Below are 17,527 nucleotides of genomic sequence, written 5' to 3'. Positions count from 1 at the left end.
CTCCCTCAGTTCAGGACAAGGGATGCCCGCCCTGGCTCCTCAACCACTGCTCCTCTGCAAGGTGCCCCTGCTCCTCCACCCGTCAGCGAGGGTCGCCCAGTGCAAGCTTGCTGCCTGCTGACCCCACTCCTGGCCACACAAGGACAGCGCTGGGGAGCACCCAAGCAGTGCCCAGCACGGACCAGGCCTTGCAGGGAAGTGCTGGCACTGCCGCTGCTCCAGTGACGATATCCTGGTGATGCAGTGCACCTCCTGTGACATCAGCCCATGTCATTTCAAGGCCTGTGAAGTAAGCAGCAAGGACATGGCACAGCTCGAGAGAGATGAGAGATTTCCCTTCTTGTCCTGAGAAACAGCCATTTCCCTTCTGTCCAGTTCTTTTTGGGATCAGGAACAGATCAGGGACATCTCCAAATGGTGGCAAAGGCCATGGAATAAAGGAAGTGGAGCCCTGGAGATACCACTACGGTATCTCCAGATACCACCTAGGTTGGCCCATCTGGCAGCTGTGCACAGAAGCTCTCTCCAAGAACCCACAGAAACCATGGGGAATGTTTGAACCCAGCAGTGTCCCTCTCCTGTGATTGTCAGAGTGAATAAAGTCCCCCACAGTGACATGGAGTCATTGAACTCAACTTACTCCAATGGCTTCCATAAGACTTTGCCCACTTCTTCAGCCTGGCTGCAGACATGTACCTCCTGCCATGCTGTCACCCTGACTGGCTTTTGTCCCTAAACCGTAAGGGCTCCCCCAGTCTGCTGCCCAGTCCATAGAAGAGATCCATGCATCCAGACAGATTCTTCATGTGGAGGGCAACCTCTTGTTGATCATCCTCGCTTGTCTCTTCTGAAGAATCTGCACCCATTCAGCACGACCACACTTTTAACCTGACTGTCTCTCCTCTGACCTTCATCCACAAGGGCTTCCACAGCCTGCTGCCATTTCCATGGACAGGACAAAGGAAGGTGAATCTTATACAGGTTTTATTAATTTTGTTTTTATTTTAGGAGAGGTGATTCTGCTGTCAAGAAGTGTGTCTGCCCAGGGGAGGGAGGGAAGCCCAGGGATCCCTTCAGGCTGTTTCCCAGCAGGTTCCCCTGCAGCCCCAGGGCCATGTGCAGGGAGCCTGGTGGGGGGCAGAGCAAGGGAGGCCTTGGGCTGGGCCTCTGCTGCTGAGCTGGGCCGGGCTCCTGGGCCCAAGGGGAGCTCCTGGCAAGCGGGCAGCGCTGCAGAGAGACAGCTCTGCCCAGGAGCAGCTCCTCTGCACAGCGCAGCAGGGCTGGGGGCACTGCCTGCAGAGACACAGTGCTTAAAGGCAGGCAGAAGTGGCAGCATGCCCACAGCTCCCTGCGGGAGAAGACTTCCCAGCCCTGCACCCGGTAAGTCTCTGGCTGGAGGGCAATGCAGCCGCAGTTCCTGGAGGCAGGAGAAGCCGGGGGTGCAGGCAGGGGTGTCCAGGGCTGTGGTGCAGAGCAGGGTCCCTGCTGTGCCCCAGGGGCTGTGTGCCGGGGCAGGGCCTCTGCTGCCTGCCAGGCTCAGCACTCTGCCTGCCCGGGGAGCTGCCCAGGGCGCTGCGGGGAGAAGCTGTGGGGTGGAAGGAGCCCCCTTGGCAGGGCAGGGTCCTGCTGCTGGCAGGAGGCTGCTCCCTTCGGCATGCTGCTTACAGATCCAAAGCACATGAAGGAGACTTCCAAGAGGGTGTTACTAAGAATACAGGCAAGGGATGACAGCTTTTAGATGAGGACCTTGGAAAGTCGGTCGTTTTTGTTTCCTCCGAAGGGAAAATGAACTGGCACTGTCAGGTGTAAATACAGCACTAAGATCCTCATCAGGAGAAATCAGCACATCTGCCAGGTACCTCATAATGGTCTACTACGCACTGCGCTGCCTAAAGACCTCACAAGCATCACCTTTGCTGGACACATCTGGGTTTGTCTGACCTGCTCTTGTGCACCTGCAAGCAGGGAGATGCTTTTGATCACTCCCCTGCTGCCAGGGGGTGTCTGCAGGGCAAAGCTGTGTGAGCAGGGGCTGGGCGGGGTCTGTGAGTGATGACAAGAAGGAGATGTGTGAAGCAGCTACTGGAAGGGACAGCTGCGGGTAGCAGAGACACTGGCAGAGAAGGAGAGGGATGTTGTAACAGAAATGCTGTGGTGGGTGAACTTTGGCTGCTCCCTGTCTGTCCCTCCCATGCAGATGCTGTCCTCTGAGCAAGCCCCCTCATTCTCCTCTCCCCCCAAGCAGAGCCTCTGCCTTCAAGGCCGTGGGGCCCAGGCCATGAGCCGCCTCCTCTACAGCCACAGCTCCCGCAGAGCTAAGCTCCATCTCCCCTGACATGGGCTGGTTTCACTCTGTGGATCAAAGAGGCTCGGAGTTACAGCCCTGTGACTTTGCTGTCTGGGGGTGGCGTGAACAGCTGCAGAGGGAGAAGGCTTTCTTGAGTGTCTGGCTGTCTCCTCTCAGCAGGAGGAAGACGGTACATTTCCTTCTTTCTGCATTTGTGTGCACTGCTCCTGTTCTCGCTGTGGCACGCTCTGGCAGTAACAGTGCTGATGGGGGATGTTAAGCTCCTGTTCTGGCACTGCCCCTGTCCCGGAGGTGTTTTACTTGGACACAGGTGCTCAAGTCCCCTTTGAACATTTCAAGTTCTGTGCAATGCAGTCCTTTCATTTTGGGCAATGAGGTCACTCTCCTGAGGAGATGTCAGCTTGAGGTTAGTGCTATGAAGATATCCCTGGAAAGCTGCTACAAACCCGAAGAAGGGCACAAATTCTTTGTGCCCTTTTGCATTTCTCAGAGCCTTTATTTCAGCCACATGAATCAGGAGCCTCGTCCTGAGCATTTTGCCTCCAAGCACTGGCTTGTGTTGACACTGAGAACAACAGAAAAAGGTTTTTACTGTTTCCCAGAAGCTAAAGGGAAATCTAAATCCTAAAAAGGTACAGAAGCAGACACTTCTGTTGCACCTTGTCTTGCGGAGAGCAGCGTGTGAAGTTTTACTTTCATCTAAGGGTACTTCCAAGTATTTAAAATTCCATTACCCATACAGTACCTGGATAAAGGGTGTAATAAAGAGAAACTGATTTGAAGACAGAGTCTACCTTGTCAAAACAAAGAGGTATGCAGATGAGTGGGCCAATTGTGCCTTCGTGAGTTTGTTTCTGATTCTGATATCACCTGTGAAGAAGGGTAAAGAGGATGCGATGAATCTATCTTTCTTCCCTTACACAGGCTGATGGACAATATGCCATCATCTCTCATGGTGGTAAATAGGGAAAACCCTCAGTGGACGTAATGCCACTCATGCAATGCAGGGATCCAACCACTGAAAACATCTCCTTTCACATAGAGGAGATTATCAGAAAGCTCCATGAGTCCAGTGTGAGCAGGAATGTGTCCTCTAAAGTCTGTCTTAATATCTCCTTGTCTTTTCTTCCTTGGGTAATCCCATTTATTCAGGAGGATGAGATGCCCAACAGCAGCTCCATCAAGGAGTTCCTCCTCCTGCCATTCGCAGACATGCGGGAGCTGCAGCTCCTGCACTTCGCACTCTTCCTGGGCATCTACCTGGCTGCCCTCCTGGGCAACGGCCTCATCCTCACCGCCGTAGCCTGCGACCACCGCCTCCACACCCCCATGTACTTCTTCCTCCTCAACCTCGCCCTCCTCGATCTGGGCTGCATCTCCACCACTGTCCCCAAAGCCATGGCCAATTCCCTCTGGGACAGTAGGGCCATCTCCTACTCAGGATGTGCTGCACAGCTCTTTTTCTTCTTCTTTTTCTTTTCAGCAGAGTATTCTCTTCTCACTGTCATGGCCTATGACCGCTACGTTGCCATCTGCAAGCCCTTGCACTACGGAAGCCTCCTGGGCAGCAGAGCTTGTGCCCAGATGGCAGCAGCTGCCTGGGGCAGTGGGGTTCTCAATGCTCTGCTGCACACTGCCAGTACATTTTCCCTGCCCCTCTGCCAAGGCAATGCTGTGGACCAGTTCTTCTGTGAAATTCCCCAGATCCTGAAGATCTGTTGCTCTGAGTCCTACCTAAGGGAAATCGGGCTCCTCATGTTTAGTGTTTTTGTTTTTTTTTGTGTGTTTTGTATTCATCATGTTGTCCTGTGTACAGATCTTCAGGGCCATGCAGAGGATGCCCTCTAAGCAGGGGCAGCACAAAGCCTTTTCCACATGCCTCTCTCACCTGGCCGTGGTCTCTCTGGTTATTAGCACTGGCATGTTTGCCTACCTGAAGCCCCCCTCCACCACTTTCTCATCCCTGGATCTGATGGTGGCAGTTCTGTATTCAATAGTGCCCCCAGCAGTGAACCCCCTCATCTACAGCATGAGGAACCAGGAGCTCAAGGGTGCTCTTAGGAAAGTGTTTTCAAGGATATTTCTGAATAGTGATAAATTTCCCTTCATTCTCCACAAATGACTTCCCTTGCATGCCTGTTCTTTGATTCATTTTCCATATTGTTGTGGTTATTTTCAGTATTAATTGCATATATCATGTTATTAAAGATATGCCTTATATTCATTGCTGTTCTCCCTTCATGCTGTCTTTATAGTAAAGTTCCTCCAGACCTTTGTTCATCTTTGTGGCCCTCCTCTGGACTCCGTCTAATAGGTCCATGCCCTTGTTGTGTTCTGGGGCCCAGAGCTGAATGCAGTACCCCAGATGGTCTCCAAAAAGCAGATTGGAGGAAGAGAGTCACCTCCCTTGCCCTGCTAGGCACACTTCCTGCAGCCCAGGATACAGCTGGCTTTCTGGGCTGAAATAAGATAAAAATCTGGGTAAGGATCAAGGGACGAACGAATAAAGGGGATGTCGTTGTGGGAATCTATTACAGACCGCCTGGCCAGGACGATAGCACCGATAAATTATTCTTTACAGAACTAAGAGAGGCCTCGAGATTAACTCCCCTTGTCCTTATGGGGGACTTCAACTTGCCAGACGTTAACTGGGAGTGCCACACGGCTGACACGAGCAAGTCCAGGAGGTTCATGAAGCACCTAGACGATAACTTCTTGGTGCAGGTGCTAACGGAGCCAACTAGGAAAGGTGCCCTCCTAGACCTGTTGCTAGAAAACAGAGAGGGTCTGGTGGGAGATGTGGTGATTGGTGGCCGCCTCGGTCATAGTGACCATGAAGTGGTTGAGTTCAAAATTTACGGTGACAGAAGGAGAAGTGCCACCAAAACCTCATCCCTAGATATGGGGAAGGCGGACTTCAGGCTGCTCGGGGAACTAGTCAGCAAGGTCCCCTGGGAAGCTGCTCTTGAAGGCCTTGATGTCCACCAGTGCTGGTCACTCTTTAAGCGATGCCTCCTAGAAGCACAAGATCAGGCAATTCCTAAATATCGCAAGTCAGGCAGGCGTGGCAGGAGGCCGGCGTGGCTGACCAGGAACATTCTGATGGAGATTAGGCGGAAACAGAGAGTGTTTCGCTACTGGAAGGAGGGCCAGGTGACATGGAAAGAATACAGGGATGCTGCTCGTGTCTGTAGGAAGAAAATTCGTGTGGCTAAAGCACACCTAGAGTTGAAGCTGGCTGTGTCTGTGAGAGAAAATAAAAAGGTTTTTTTTAGATATGTGAATGGAAAAAGGAGAACTAAAGAATACATAGGGCTGCTCCTTGATAGGGAAGGTCTCCTCACAGACAATGACATAGGCAAAGCAGAGACGCTTAACGCCTTCTTTGCCTCTGTCTTCAATGCCGATGATGGGCTTCGGGACCCAGGGTGCCCCGAGCTGGAGGACCGGGACGGTGGGGATGACAAACTCCCAACCGACCCTGAACGTGTGCGGGATCTGCTACTCCACCTGGATCCCTACAAGTCCATGGGTCCGGATGGGATTCATCCCCGGGTGCTGAAGGAGCTGGCGGACGTCATCGCGGAACCTCTCTCAATTATTTTTCAACGATCCTGGGAGTCTGGAGAGGTCCCGGTAGACTGGAAGCTGGCAAATGTTGTGCCGATTTTCAAGAAGGGTCAGAAAGAAGACCCTAGCAATTACAGGCCTGTAAGTCTCACGTCAGTGCCTGGTAAAATCATGGAGAAGATGGTTCTCGAACTTATTGAGGCGCACCTGGGGGACAAAGCAGTCATTGGTCCCAGCCAGCATGGGTTTGTGAAGGGTAGGTCCTGCCTAACTAACCTGATTTCCTTTTATGATAAGATCACCCGTATGGTGGACCAAGGGAAACCAGCTGATGTGATTTTTTTGGACTTCAGCAAGGCTTTTGACACGGTTTCCCATAGGATCCTACTGGACAAAATGTCCACCATACAGCTAAATAAAAACATCATACGATGGGTGAGCAATTGGCTAACGGGCAGGGCCCAAAGGGTTATGGTAAATGGGGCTGCGTCAGGCTGGCGGGCGGTCACCAGTGGGGTCCCTCAAGGCTCCATTTTAGGGCCGGTACTTTTCAATATTTTTATAAACGATCTGGATGTAGGAATAGAAGGCATTTTGAGCAAGTTTGCTGATGACACCAAACTTGGAGGAGTTGTGGACTCTGTTGAGGGTGGAAAGGCCTTGCAGAGGGATCTGGATAGGTTGGAGAGCTGGGCGATCGCCAACCGCATGAAGTTCAATAAGAGCAAGTGCCGGGTCCTGCACCTGGGACGGGGAAACCCTGGCTGCACGTACAGACTGGGCGATGAGACGCTGGAGAGCAGCCTAGAAGAGAGGGATCTGGGGGTGGTGGTAGACAACAAGTTGAATATGAGCCAGCAGTGTGCCCTGGCAGCCAGGAGGGCCAACCGTGTCCTGGGGTGCATCAAGCACGGCATCGCTAGTAGGTCAAGGGAGGTGATTGTCCCGCTCTACTCTGCGCTGGTGCGGCCTCACCTCGAGTACTGTGTGCAGTTCTGGGCACCACAGTATAAAAAGGACATGAAACTGTTGGAGAGTGTCCAGAGGAGGGCTACGAAGATGGTGAAAGGCCTGGAGGGGAAGACGTACAAGGAACGGCTGAGGGCACTGGGCCTGTTCAGCCTGAAGAAGAGGAGGCTAAGGGGAGACCTCATCGCAGTCTACAACTTCCTCGTAAGGGGGTGTCGAGAGGCAGGAGACCTTTTCTCCATTAACACCAGTGACAGGACCCGCGGGAATGGAGTTAAGCTGAGGCAGGGGAAGTTTAGGCTTGACATCAGGAGGGGGTTCTTTACGGCGAGGGGTTTTGCACACTGGAACAGGCTCCCCAGGGAAGTGGTCACTGCACCGAGCCTGACTGAATTTAAGAAGAGATTGGACTGTGCACTTAGTCACATGGTCTGAACTTGGGTAGACCTGTGCGGTGTCAAGATTTGGACTTGATGATCCTTAAGGGTCCCTTCCAACTCAGGATATTCTATGACTCTATGATTCTATGATTCTATGAAATGTTCCCTAGGAATTCTAGGTACATGCCACAGCCACTGAACCCAACGAGGGACATTAGCAGCAGGGATCCCAACCCAGCTGGGTCTGCTTCCCTGCCTGTGCAGCACAACCAGTGTGCAGTCACTTCTTGGGCACCACAGCCTGCTTGGTCTACTCATGGCACAACCAGCCCAGGGCCCTGTGGGGAACGTGAGAAGGTGGCCAGGAAGAGCTGGAGAGTTGAGAGGAGGGATGGGGAGAGATCAGATGGGAGCTGAGCTTGGCTGGAAGGTGCCTCAAATACTGGTGCTCACCTAATGCAAGACAAGGTCAGACTGTGGGTACCCTAACTTGTACTCCTCATGCAGAGCCACATATCCATGGTTTCCTGGTGCATCACCTGGCCTGGGAAGTGGCTGAAGAAAGAAAAGTGCCCCCTATTGTTCCTGAAGCCTGGCATCAAAAGCAAGGCTGTGACCCTGTGTCAGGATTGCAGTGTGGTGGTTCTCACCTGCTACACAGCTGAACTCTACCACCACCCCTCTCCCACTCCCCCTCCTGAAAGGAAAAGGAGGAGAAAATATGATGAAAAAGGCTCAATGTTGAGACAAGGACATGGAGATCACCCACCAGTTACTGTCACAGGCAAAACAGACCCAGCATAGGGAGACCAATAGAATTTATTGCCTATCACCAGTAGAGTAGAACAGTGAGAAACTAAAAGCAAAATAAAACTGCCTTCCCCCATCCACCCTCTTTTACCTCCTCCTCCCCAAGAGGTGCAGGGGAATGGGGAATGTGGGCTGCGGTCAGTCCATAACGCTTCATCTTCACTGCTCCTTCATGGGCACTCTCTGCCCCTGCTCTGGCTCTCCCCCCTCTCTCCCAGCTGCTGATGGGGAAAGAAAGGGAAAGATTTTTTTCACCTTAAATCTGCTCTCACAGAGGCAGAAACAACATCACTCATTGGCTTGGCTCTGGTCAGCGGCAGGTCCCCTTTGGAGCCATCTGGAACTGGCTCTGGTCTGACATGGGGCAGCTTCCTGACTCTTCTCACAGAGCATGTTGTCCCCCTGCTACTAAACCCTTGCCGTGTAAGTCCAGTACACAGTAATGAATGCTTGACCCATGTCAGATTGCTAATGTTCCTGAATCCATGTCCAGCACATGTCTGTGACACAGTCTCCTCCAACCCGTGTACTGAACATGAGGCCAAAAGTCCTCAGCAAGTCCTCAGTTTGGGTCCACCTGGAGGACTGGAGTGAAGCCATAACCGCGGGAAGGATGAGCCCTCTCTTTGGACTGCTGCATGGGTGGAAGCCTCTGCATGCTCCATGTGAGGTGGGAGATTATATAAGAGATCCTGATGCCCTGTTCACCATCTCCATGTCCATGGGGCCCTCAGAAATGAACCTCAGTCCTAATATACAGCTTAGCTTCTTCTTACATCAGGAACCTGGAGAAATTGCCCTAGAAGTCTCAACACTGGTGCACCCAGGCAAATACACACAAATATGCATGTCCAAACACACAAAGCCACAAGCTCATCCACACACACACATATGCACACAAGGCATGGACACAACCAACCAGACACAGACCAACTCCAACAGGGAACAGCACCTTCACAGCCACCACACCATCAGCAGCACACACACAGCCATGAGCAACACACTTGGCCCCATCCCATTCCCCACCTCAGCCTGCTCTGCTGTGAAGGTCACCAGTGCTCCATGCACCCCTGCAGCACTAAACATGTACAAGTCTATGGGGCCTGATGACTTGCATCCCAGGGTCCAGAGGGAACTGGCTGACATAGTTGCCAAGCCACTCTCCATCATCTTTGGAAAGTCCTGGCAGTTGGGTGAAGTCCCTAGTGACTGGAAAAAGGAAAACATCACTCCCATTTTTAAAAAGGGTAGAAAGGAGGACCCAGGGAACTACAGAATGGTGAGCCTCACCTCTGTGCCTAGCAAGATCATGGAAAAGATCATCCTGGAATCCGTGTCAAGGCATATGCAAGACAAAGAGGTGATCGAAGACAGCCAGCATGGCTCCACCAAAGGGTAGATCATGCCTGATGAATATGGTGGCTTTCTACAATGGAGTGACCACATCAGATGACCAGGGAAGACCAACTGATGTCATCTACTTGGAATTCTGTAAGACCTTTGACACAGTCCCACATGGCATCCTGGTCTCCAGAATGGAGAGATATGCATTTGATGGACCATTTGGTGGATGAGGAGTTGGTTTGAAGGTCACATCCAGTTAGTGGTGGTCAACGGTTCTATGTCCAAGTGGAGCTGGTGACAAGTGGTATACCTCATGGGTCTTCCTAGGTAGGATGTTAGGAAGAACTTGTTTACCAAAAAGGTTGTTAGACATTGGAACAAGCTGCCCAGGGAAGTGGTGGAGTCACCATCCCTGGAAGTCTTTAAAAGACGTTTAGATGTAGAGCTTAGGGATATAGTTTAGTGGGGACTGTTAGCGTTAGGTCAGAGGTTGGACTCGATGATCTTGAGGTCTCTTCCAACCTAGAAAAATTCTGTCTGTCCTCGGACCAGCATTGTTTAATATCTTTATCAGTGTCATAGACAGTGGGATCGAGTGTACCCTCAGCAAGTGTGCAGATGACACCAAGCTGAGTGGTGTGGTTGATGCAACAGATGAAGGGATGCTGCATGAGGTTCAAGTGCAAGGTGCTGCACATAGGCCATGGAAATCCCAGGCAGGAGGATAGGCTGGGAGAAGAACTCATTGAGAGCAGCCCTGCAGAGAAGGACTTGGGTCTTCTGCTGGACGAAAAGCTCAACATGAGCCAGAAATGTGCACTTGTAGCCCAGGAAGCCAACTGTATCCTGGGCTGCATCAAAAGAAGAATGCCAGCAGGTGGAGGTAGATGATTGTCCCCCTCTCCCCTGCCCTCCTGAGGCCCTGCTTGGAGTCCTGCGTCCAAGTCTGGGGCCCCCAGCACAAGAAGGATGTGGATCTGTTAGAACAGGTCCAGAGGAGGGCCACAAAGATGACCAAGGGGCTGGAGCACCTCTCCTATGAAGAAAGGCTGAGAGAGCTGGGGCTGTTTAGCCTGAAGAAGAGAAGGCTCCTGGGTGACCTCATCATAGCCTTTCAGTACTTAAAGGGGGCTTATGAAAAAGGTAGACCATGACTCTTTGTTCAATCAGATAATGATAGAACAAGGGGGGATGGTTTAAACTAAATGAGGGCAGATTTAGCGTAAAGGTTAGGAGGGAATTCTTCACTCAGAGGCAGGTGAGGCACTGGAACAAGTTGCCAAGAGACCTTATAGATGCCCCATTCCTGGAGATGTTCAAAAGCAGGTTGAGCAAGGCCCTGGGCAACCTGATCTCACGGGTGGCATCCCTGCTTATGGCCAGTGGGTTGGAACTAGATGATCTTTAAGATCCCTTCCAACATGAACCATTCTGTGGTTCTATGGTCTCACAAACTATACCTCAAGCGCAACTCCCAACCCATCAGCCTTCTGGTGGTCTGTCACCTGACCAGAACAGAAGTTGCCTCGCCATCCTCTTCAATGCCATGTGCATGCTTCTGGCCTTTGCAGTCCCTATCTGTGCCATGTTCCTCCTGCTGGTCAGTGAGCTCCAGAGACAGAAGTGACCTCCCAGCCTCCTTCACAGCCATGTGCCTCCTGAAGGCCCAGCAGGTCCTGAGGCACACCTGATCCCATCAGAGCATCCCAAGCCAGCTCCTCCTTGTGACCTTTGATCTGATCAGATACTTGTCACCCATGCCTCTTCCAATGCCATGCACTGCTCCAGGACCTCACAGTCCCTGCTCTGCCCCAAGGGGACAAATGGCTTAAGTTAGGGATAGGAGTGGGGTTAAAGCTGAGATGTGCTGTGTGCATTCTGGAGGGCTTTGGGAGTTAGGTGTTCAGGTTAATATTTAGGAATAACAGATCACATTCCAGGGTTAAGAGAACAGCAAGGGCAGCAAGGGAGGGATTGATGTTCTGCTGAAGGTGTCTGTTCAAGGTTTGGGATAAGGGTAAGATCTGATGCTTTTAGTTTAGGTCTGTGTTGAGGGCTAAGGCTGGCATTTTACTCCTTGGTAAGGCTTAATCATCTTTCTGTTTGCCCTTCTAGTAGAAGATGGTTTTGGTGTCTGCTTTTTCCAAGTCCCAAGGAACGTCTCTGATCAATCAGTCCTTTCCAAGGTCTTTGAGATAAGTCTTATGATGACGTCTGCAGCTCCACCAGCACCCCTCTCAGCATTCCCACACTACTGCTAAGCAACCTGGGGTCTGACCAGGCGGATGATGAGGGCTTGGGAAAGGGCTTGATCGAGATCTGTGAGGAGGACTGTTCTGCACTTCACATGGACAGTGATGATAATGTCATAAAAAACAGTGACACTCCTGAGGACAGAAGAGCACGTGGATAAGGCCTTGGGGTTGCCAACACAGGATGAACACACATGAACACTACATGAGAGGAAAGAGGAAGACTCAATCCAAAACAGAGATTCTGAAAGCAAAGACCATGAGTATCACCATGTCACTGCAGGAGACCTCCAGCAATGGGGCAAAAGCATAGAAGGGGTCCACAACAGTGGGGCCACAGAACTGTAGCTGGGAGGAGGAGAAATGATTCCTGTACATGAGAGAAATTCCCCTGATTTACTAACAGCTGCCTTCTGGAGTCAGACCTTCTACTTCATGACTCTTCAGGGAACAGAGATGGCATACAGCCCAGGACTGACCATAGGACATGGCCCCCAGCAGGAAGCACTCACTTCATGCAGAAGGTGCAGCTGATAGCGCTACCACCTCTGTGATCAAAAGAGGTGCAGTCTCCAGCCAGGAAGCTGGCCAGCATCTGGCACAGGGTGGTGGAGCTGTACAAGGTCTGCAAGGAGGACAAATCTTCCCCAGGAAGAAAGCCAAAGGCATCTACAGGTGTTTGCTTGTAGGCACCAGCACAACGATGAGGGTGTTCCACATCCCAGTCACCATGCTGCTCGTGCAAGTGAGAGGAAGAAGAGGTTTGTCTATGTGTAGAGGTCCTTCCATATGGACAGCAGGGGAAACTCAACCAATGATGTCTTTGTGTCCCATTCCGTTCATAGAAACCATTTGAGAGCATTCTGGTCCCCCCTGTCTTGTTAGGACACCAATGAGCAAGATGTTTCTTTCTCGGTTTCTAAAAGACATGGTAAAGGGTGTTCAGAAGGGTGAAATGATCCCTGGCTGTCATGCCTGAGGTGACCTGCCACACAGTGAGAACACAACAGGGGTTAAATGAGGAAATCATTTGTGCTCGTGTTTGACAAACACACTTTAATAGCACTAATCTCACTTCTAAAATGCATCTCTTCTGTGTTCAGAGAGGAGCAGTCAGTGATGACTTCAGTCTGCTTCAAACACCACGCCCCAGCAGAAACCCTGCTGCTTTCAGGAGCTGCCAGCACTGAGGCCTTGGGGACACCTGGAGGGAGCGCAAGGGCACAGAGCAAGTGATGCCATGGTCAGATGCTGTGTTGCTGAGCTGGGCTGGGCTCCTGGGCCCAATGGGAGCTCCTGGCAAGCAGGCAGTGTGGCAAAGAGACAGCTCTGCCCAGGAGCAGATCCCATGCACAGCGGAGCAGGGCTGGGGGCTCTGACCGCAGGTGGCACTGAGAGAGGAGAGAAGGGAGAGAGAGGTTATGGGCTGAGTGGACTGAGCGTATAGAAAGAGATTACTGGAGATTTAATGACTAAAGCACATAATATGGTAAGTTTCTAGCAGAAGGAAAATGCAGAGAGGCCAGGCCCCAAGGGCTTCCTTGTTGTGGGTTGGCTGCAGGCTGTGAAGGCAGGGTGCAGGCAGGAGTGGGCAGGGCTGTGGTGCAGAGCAGGGTCCCTGCTGTGCCCCAGGGGCTGTGTGCTGGGGCAGGGCCTCTGCCGCCTGCCAGGCTCAGCACTCAACCTGCCCGGGGAGCTGCCCAGGGCGCTGCGGGGAGAAGCTGCGGGTGGAAGGAGCCCGCCCGGCAGGGCAGGGTCCCGCTGCCGGCGGGAGGCTGCTGCCTGGGGCAGCCTGCTCACAGTTCCATAGCACAGCCAGGGTGTATTCAATCCGCCTTGCAAGAGAGGAGAGAAGGCAGGAGTTAGCTCCTTGGATCTCTGCTTTCCTGTGCCTTTTCTTTCAGTCTTCTGTTCTTTGGATGAGTGGGAATAGAATTAGACACTGTTACTTCTTAGAAAAGGCTATCATTTCTACGCCATCACAAGGAGCTTACAAGGATCCCCATCAAGTCCCTTTCTTGCCCCTCAACCCATAGAAAGCTCCAACACCACATGTGCAGGGGCAGCAGGGTCTGAGTAAACGGGGCTCTAGGACGTGCCCCCAGCGAGCTGACCCTGGGCAGAGCCCTGCTGCCAGGAGGTGTTTGCAGGGCAGAGCTGAGCACCCAGCGGGTGGAATGGGGGCTGTGAGCTGCAGGCAGGTGTGGGGACAGGGAACAAGCTGCAGGCAGGGACAGCTGCAGGCAGCACAGAAGCTATCTGTGGGAGTGAGAGGGAGCTGCTCCTAGAAACACCATGGCAGGGGAGATTTGGACATCTCTCTGATATCTGTGCACTGCAGCCACCTTCCCTGGAGCAACCCCCTTCTCATCCAGTATAGTACTTCAGACATAATGTTTTGGGAACTTGGTCATGAGTTTCCTTTGGATTTGCTGGGGTGGTGGTGTGAGAATTCACACAAATTCAAACCTGAAATAGGTTTCTCAAGTGAAAGTTCAGGTATGGTCTACCTCCAGGGAAGAGGCACTCAATCCTCTATTTGTTGCTTAAAAGGCAAGCCAGGCTGTTGGTAATGGAGGAATAGTGTTTTTATTACAGATTGAGGCTCCTAGAGCATTGCTCTGGAAAAGGTCTGCATGTCTTTAAAGAACCTCAACAAGTTCTTTCATAGCCCTCAGCCTACAGCCAGTGCCACCATCAATGTTATTGTTTCTTGAGGGATTATCTGACCTGCTGCTCAGGATCTGCAAAGAGGGAGATGCCCCTCGCCAGCAGGCATCTGAGGTTGCACCCAGTTCCTATGCCTTTGGCTGCAGATCAGAACTGACTCTCCCCGTACCAAATGGCAGTTTCTCCTGCTCACAGAAGGAACATCACCAACAGAACCCAGCCAGAACTCTGGCCAGGGAGTTGCACTGAGGCCTTCCAGAAAGGAGTAAGGCAGTGAAACTCTGTTGTGTGTTGGTGAGAGAGAAGTAGCTTAAACGACCTATGCAATAGATTTTGTAGATGTTTGACTTTTCACATGTTTTTCCTTCCTTGGACAGAACCCCATGTCCACAGGCATCAGATGTCCAACAGCAGCTCCATCACTGAGTTCCTCCTCCTGGCATTCGCAGACACACGGGAGCTGCAGCTCCTGCACTTCGCGCTCTTCCTGGGCATCTACCTGGCTGCCCTCCTGGGCAACGGCCTCATCCTCACTGCCGTAGCCTGTGACCACCGCCTCCACACCCCCATGTACTTCTTCCTCCTCAACCTCGCCCTCCTCGACCTGGGCTGCATCTCCACCACTCTCCCCAAAGCCATGGCCAATTCCCTCTGGGACACCAGGCCATCTCCTACTCAGGATGTGCTTCCCAGGTATTTTTCTTCTTCTTTCTGATGTCAGCAGAGTATTATTTTCTCACCATCATGGCCTATGACCGCTACGTTGCCATCTGCAAGCCCCTGCACTACGGGAGCCTCCTGGGCAGCAGAGCTTGTGCCCAGATGGCAGCAGCTGCCTGGGGCAGTGGGGTTCTCAATGCTCTGCTGCACACTGCCAGTACATTTTCACTGCCACTCTGTGGAGGAAATACCCTGGACCAGTTCTGTGAAATCCCACAGATCCTCAAGCTCTCTTGCTCTGACTCCTACCTAAGGGAAATTGGGCTTCTCACATTTAGTGTTTTTGTGTTTTGGGGGTGTTTTGTATTCATCGTACCGTCCTATGTGCAGATCTTCAGGGCTGTGCTGAGGATGCCCTCTAGGCAGGGGCAGCACAAAGCCTTTTCCACGTGCCTCCCTCACCTGGCTGTGGTCTCCCTCTTTCTCAGCACTGCCTTTTTTGCCTACCTGAAGCCCCCCTCGCTCTCCTCTCCATCCATGGATCTGGTGGTGGCAGTTCTTTACTCAGTGGTTCCTCCAGCAGTGAACCCCCTCATCTACAGCATGAGAAACCAGGAGCTCAAGGATGCACTGCGCAAAGTCATGAGTGGGTGTGCATCAGAAGTAATGCACTGCCTGTCTTCTGCAAAGCACTCATAATATAACTCATGATATGCCAAGCTTGTCTTTTGTTCTTTGGTGGGTTTTGTTTGTTATTAATGAGGGCAACAATGTTTTCCATATAAATTGTCATTATTGATCCTACTCACATATTTAAACAAAATAAAGGAACCTGCAGTGAAGAGTGTGTCTGAGATTCTTTTTCTGAGAACTTTGCTGGGGGTTCCATGGTAATGCCCATGGGTGGAAATGAAGAGGAATATAGAGACCCACCATAGCAGCACTACCAGGAAGCAGCAGGGTTTTTTTCTTTCCAGAGCTACTTTCATCCCATTTCCACACTCTCCTTCTGAGCCTTTTCTGTTGGCATAAGCCTGATTGTTCCTGCAGCTTGGTCACAGTACTGCTGTGTGGCAATCCTGTGACCAATCCCATGGACAGGCAACGGGCATTTCTGTGACACAGCTGGCCTCCAGAACAACATTTCCATCCCATAAAGTGATTCAGCTCAGGGTAGTGCCTGGGGGCTCAGGTGTTCCTTCACAGTTGTTGTCAAGAACATTGCAGTCCAGAAATGAATTCTAAAGGGGGACCTGGCTTTGCCTGTTTCTCCATGGGCTCAGGGTGAAGTGATCAGAGCCCCAGCTGGGTGTTTGAGGGCATGGGGACTCACTCAGGTGTTGCTTGTTGGTGTCCAGCACTCAGGCAGATGGTGAGGAGTCTCCAATTAACCTGCCTTGGGCACTGCAGCATGTGCTGGGGCTGGTGGCAGGTGAGCATTTTTTGGAAGGAATCAGGAGCTGCCAGGAGAGCCTAGGGGAGCTGCAGGGAAAGCATGTCCCAGGGGATCATCAGAGAATGGAGCCCACAGAGCATGAGCCTGTGCCAAGTGGAGTCCCTGCAAAAAATGTTAAATTGGGGTGTGAGCAGGCAAAGGAGAGTCCTGCAATCCAGGGGACACAGAGGGGACAGGGAAAGAAGTCTGGTGAGTGGTTTTACCCTTACTGAAATGCTATAGCGTGGATATAGTGCAGCACCCAAACACTTCTCATGGCACCGGAAAGAAGGCAGGCTACCTCTGAGCACCCTCAACAGCCACAGAAGAGCTGGTGTGGGAGGCAGTCAGTGGAAGAGCCCTATGAGCTGTCTCTGCCTCCCAGCCTGCCCAGCACAGCCCTGCAGAGTGCCCCTGTGTCCTGGACACCACAGGCCCCTTGCTCTGCAAAGCAGTACTACCTACTGGGGCTGTAGGGAACATGGGGAGAGGGTGAAGGAATGGCTGGCCAGGCCAGCACAGGCATGCTCCTTCCTGGGAAAGGCTCTCTGTTGAGGTGGGAAGTCCTGGAAGGAGAGTGGGGCCCCGTGTGTGTGCAGGGGATCCCTGGAAAGAGAAACCCCTGGGTACTTCTGCAGCTTGGGGCAGGCTGCCAGGGCTCGGCAGCAGCAGGAGCTGCCTGAGGAGCTCCAGGACCAGGGCTCTCAGCCCAGCTCAGAGAGGTGGTTTGTTCCTCCGCGAACACAGTGGGACACAGAATGGCTCAGTCAGAAGTCCAGATGTGCCTGATACAGTTGAGGCTTCAGCATGCACAGTGTGCATGTGTTGAGGTGAACCTGAGGCTGCACAAATGCCCTCAGCCAGTGTCCATTCCTCATGCTGTGGAGGGTTGGGAGAATGAAGGCTGGTCAGCCTCACCTCAGTCCCTGCAAAGGTGATGGGGCAAGCTTTTCCACAGCCACCTCCAGGCACTTGAAGGAAAAAAAATAGGATTGCTGAACCTATAGGGGAGGGGAAGGAAAGGGAAGCAAAGGCAAGAGAAGGTGCCTACCTGTCTTTAGCAAGGCCTTTGGCTTTGTCTCAAAGAATTCTTATAGCCAGAATGGTGCTATGTGTATTTAACAAATTG

General features: G+C 52.1%; 1 protein-coding gene across 1 annotated transcript; it reads left to right on the top strand.

Moving 5' to 3' along the window:
• The first annotated feature begins 3,469 nt into the window (after positions 1-3,469).
• Positions 3,470-15,662, top strand: LOC139999856 (olfactory receptor 14C36-like). Its single transcript, XM_072029484.1, has 3 exons — positions 3,470-4,070; positions 4,578-4,593; positions 15,302-15,662. The coding sequence occupies exons 1-3, from the start codon at positions 3,470-3,472 to the stop codon at positions 15,660-15,662; spliced, it is 978 nt and encodes a 325-aa protein (XP_071885585.1).
• Positions 15,663-17,527: the final 1,865 nt, after the last annotated feature.

Source organism: Anas platyrhynchos, chromosome 30 (genome assembly GCF_047663525.1).
Source record: "Anas platyrhynchos isolate ZD024472 breed Pekin duck chromosome 30, IASCAAS_PekinDuck_T2T, whole genome shotgun sequence".
Lineage (NCBI taxonomy): Eukaryota > Metazoa > Chordata > Aves > Anseriformes > Anatidae > Anas > Anas platyrhynchos.
Note: the sequence above shows the minus strand (reverse complement) of the source record. Positions and strands in the feature narration are given on the sequence as shown.

What these genes read in the sequence shown, in the direction of transcription:
- LOC139999856 (XM_072029484.1), top strand. Translation starts at nt 3,470, where the DNA reads ATGCCCAACAGCAGCTCCATCAAGGAGTTCCTCCTCCTGCCATTCGCA.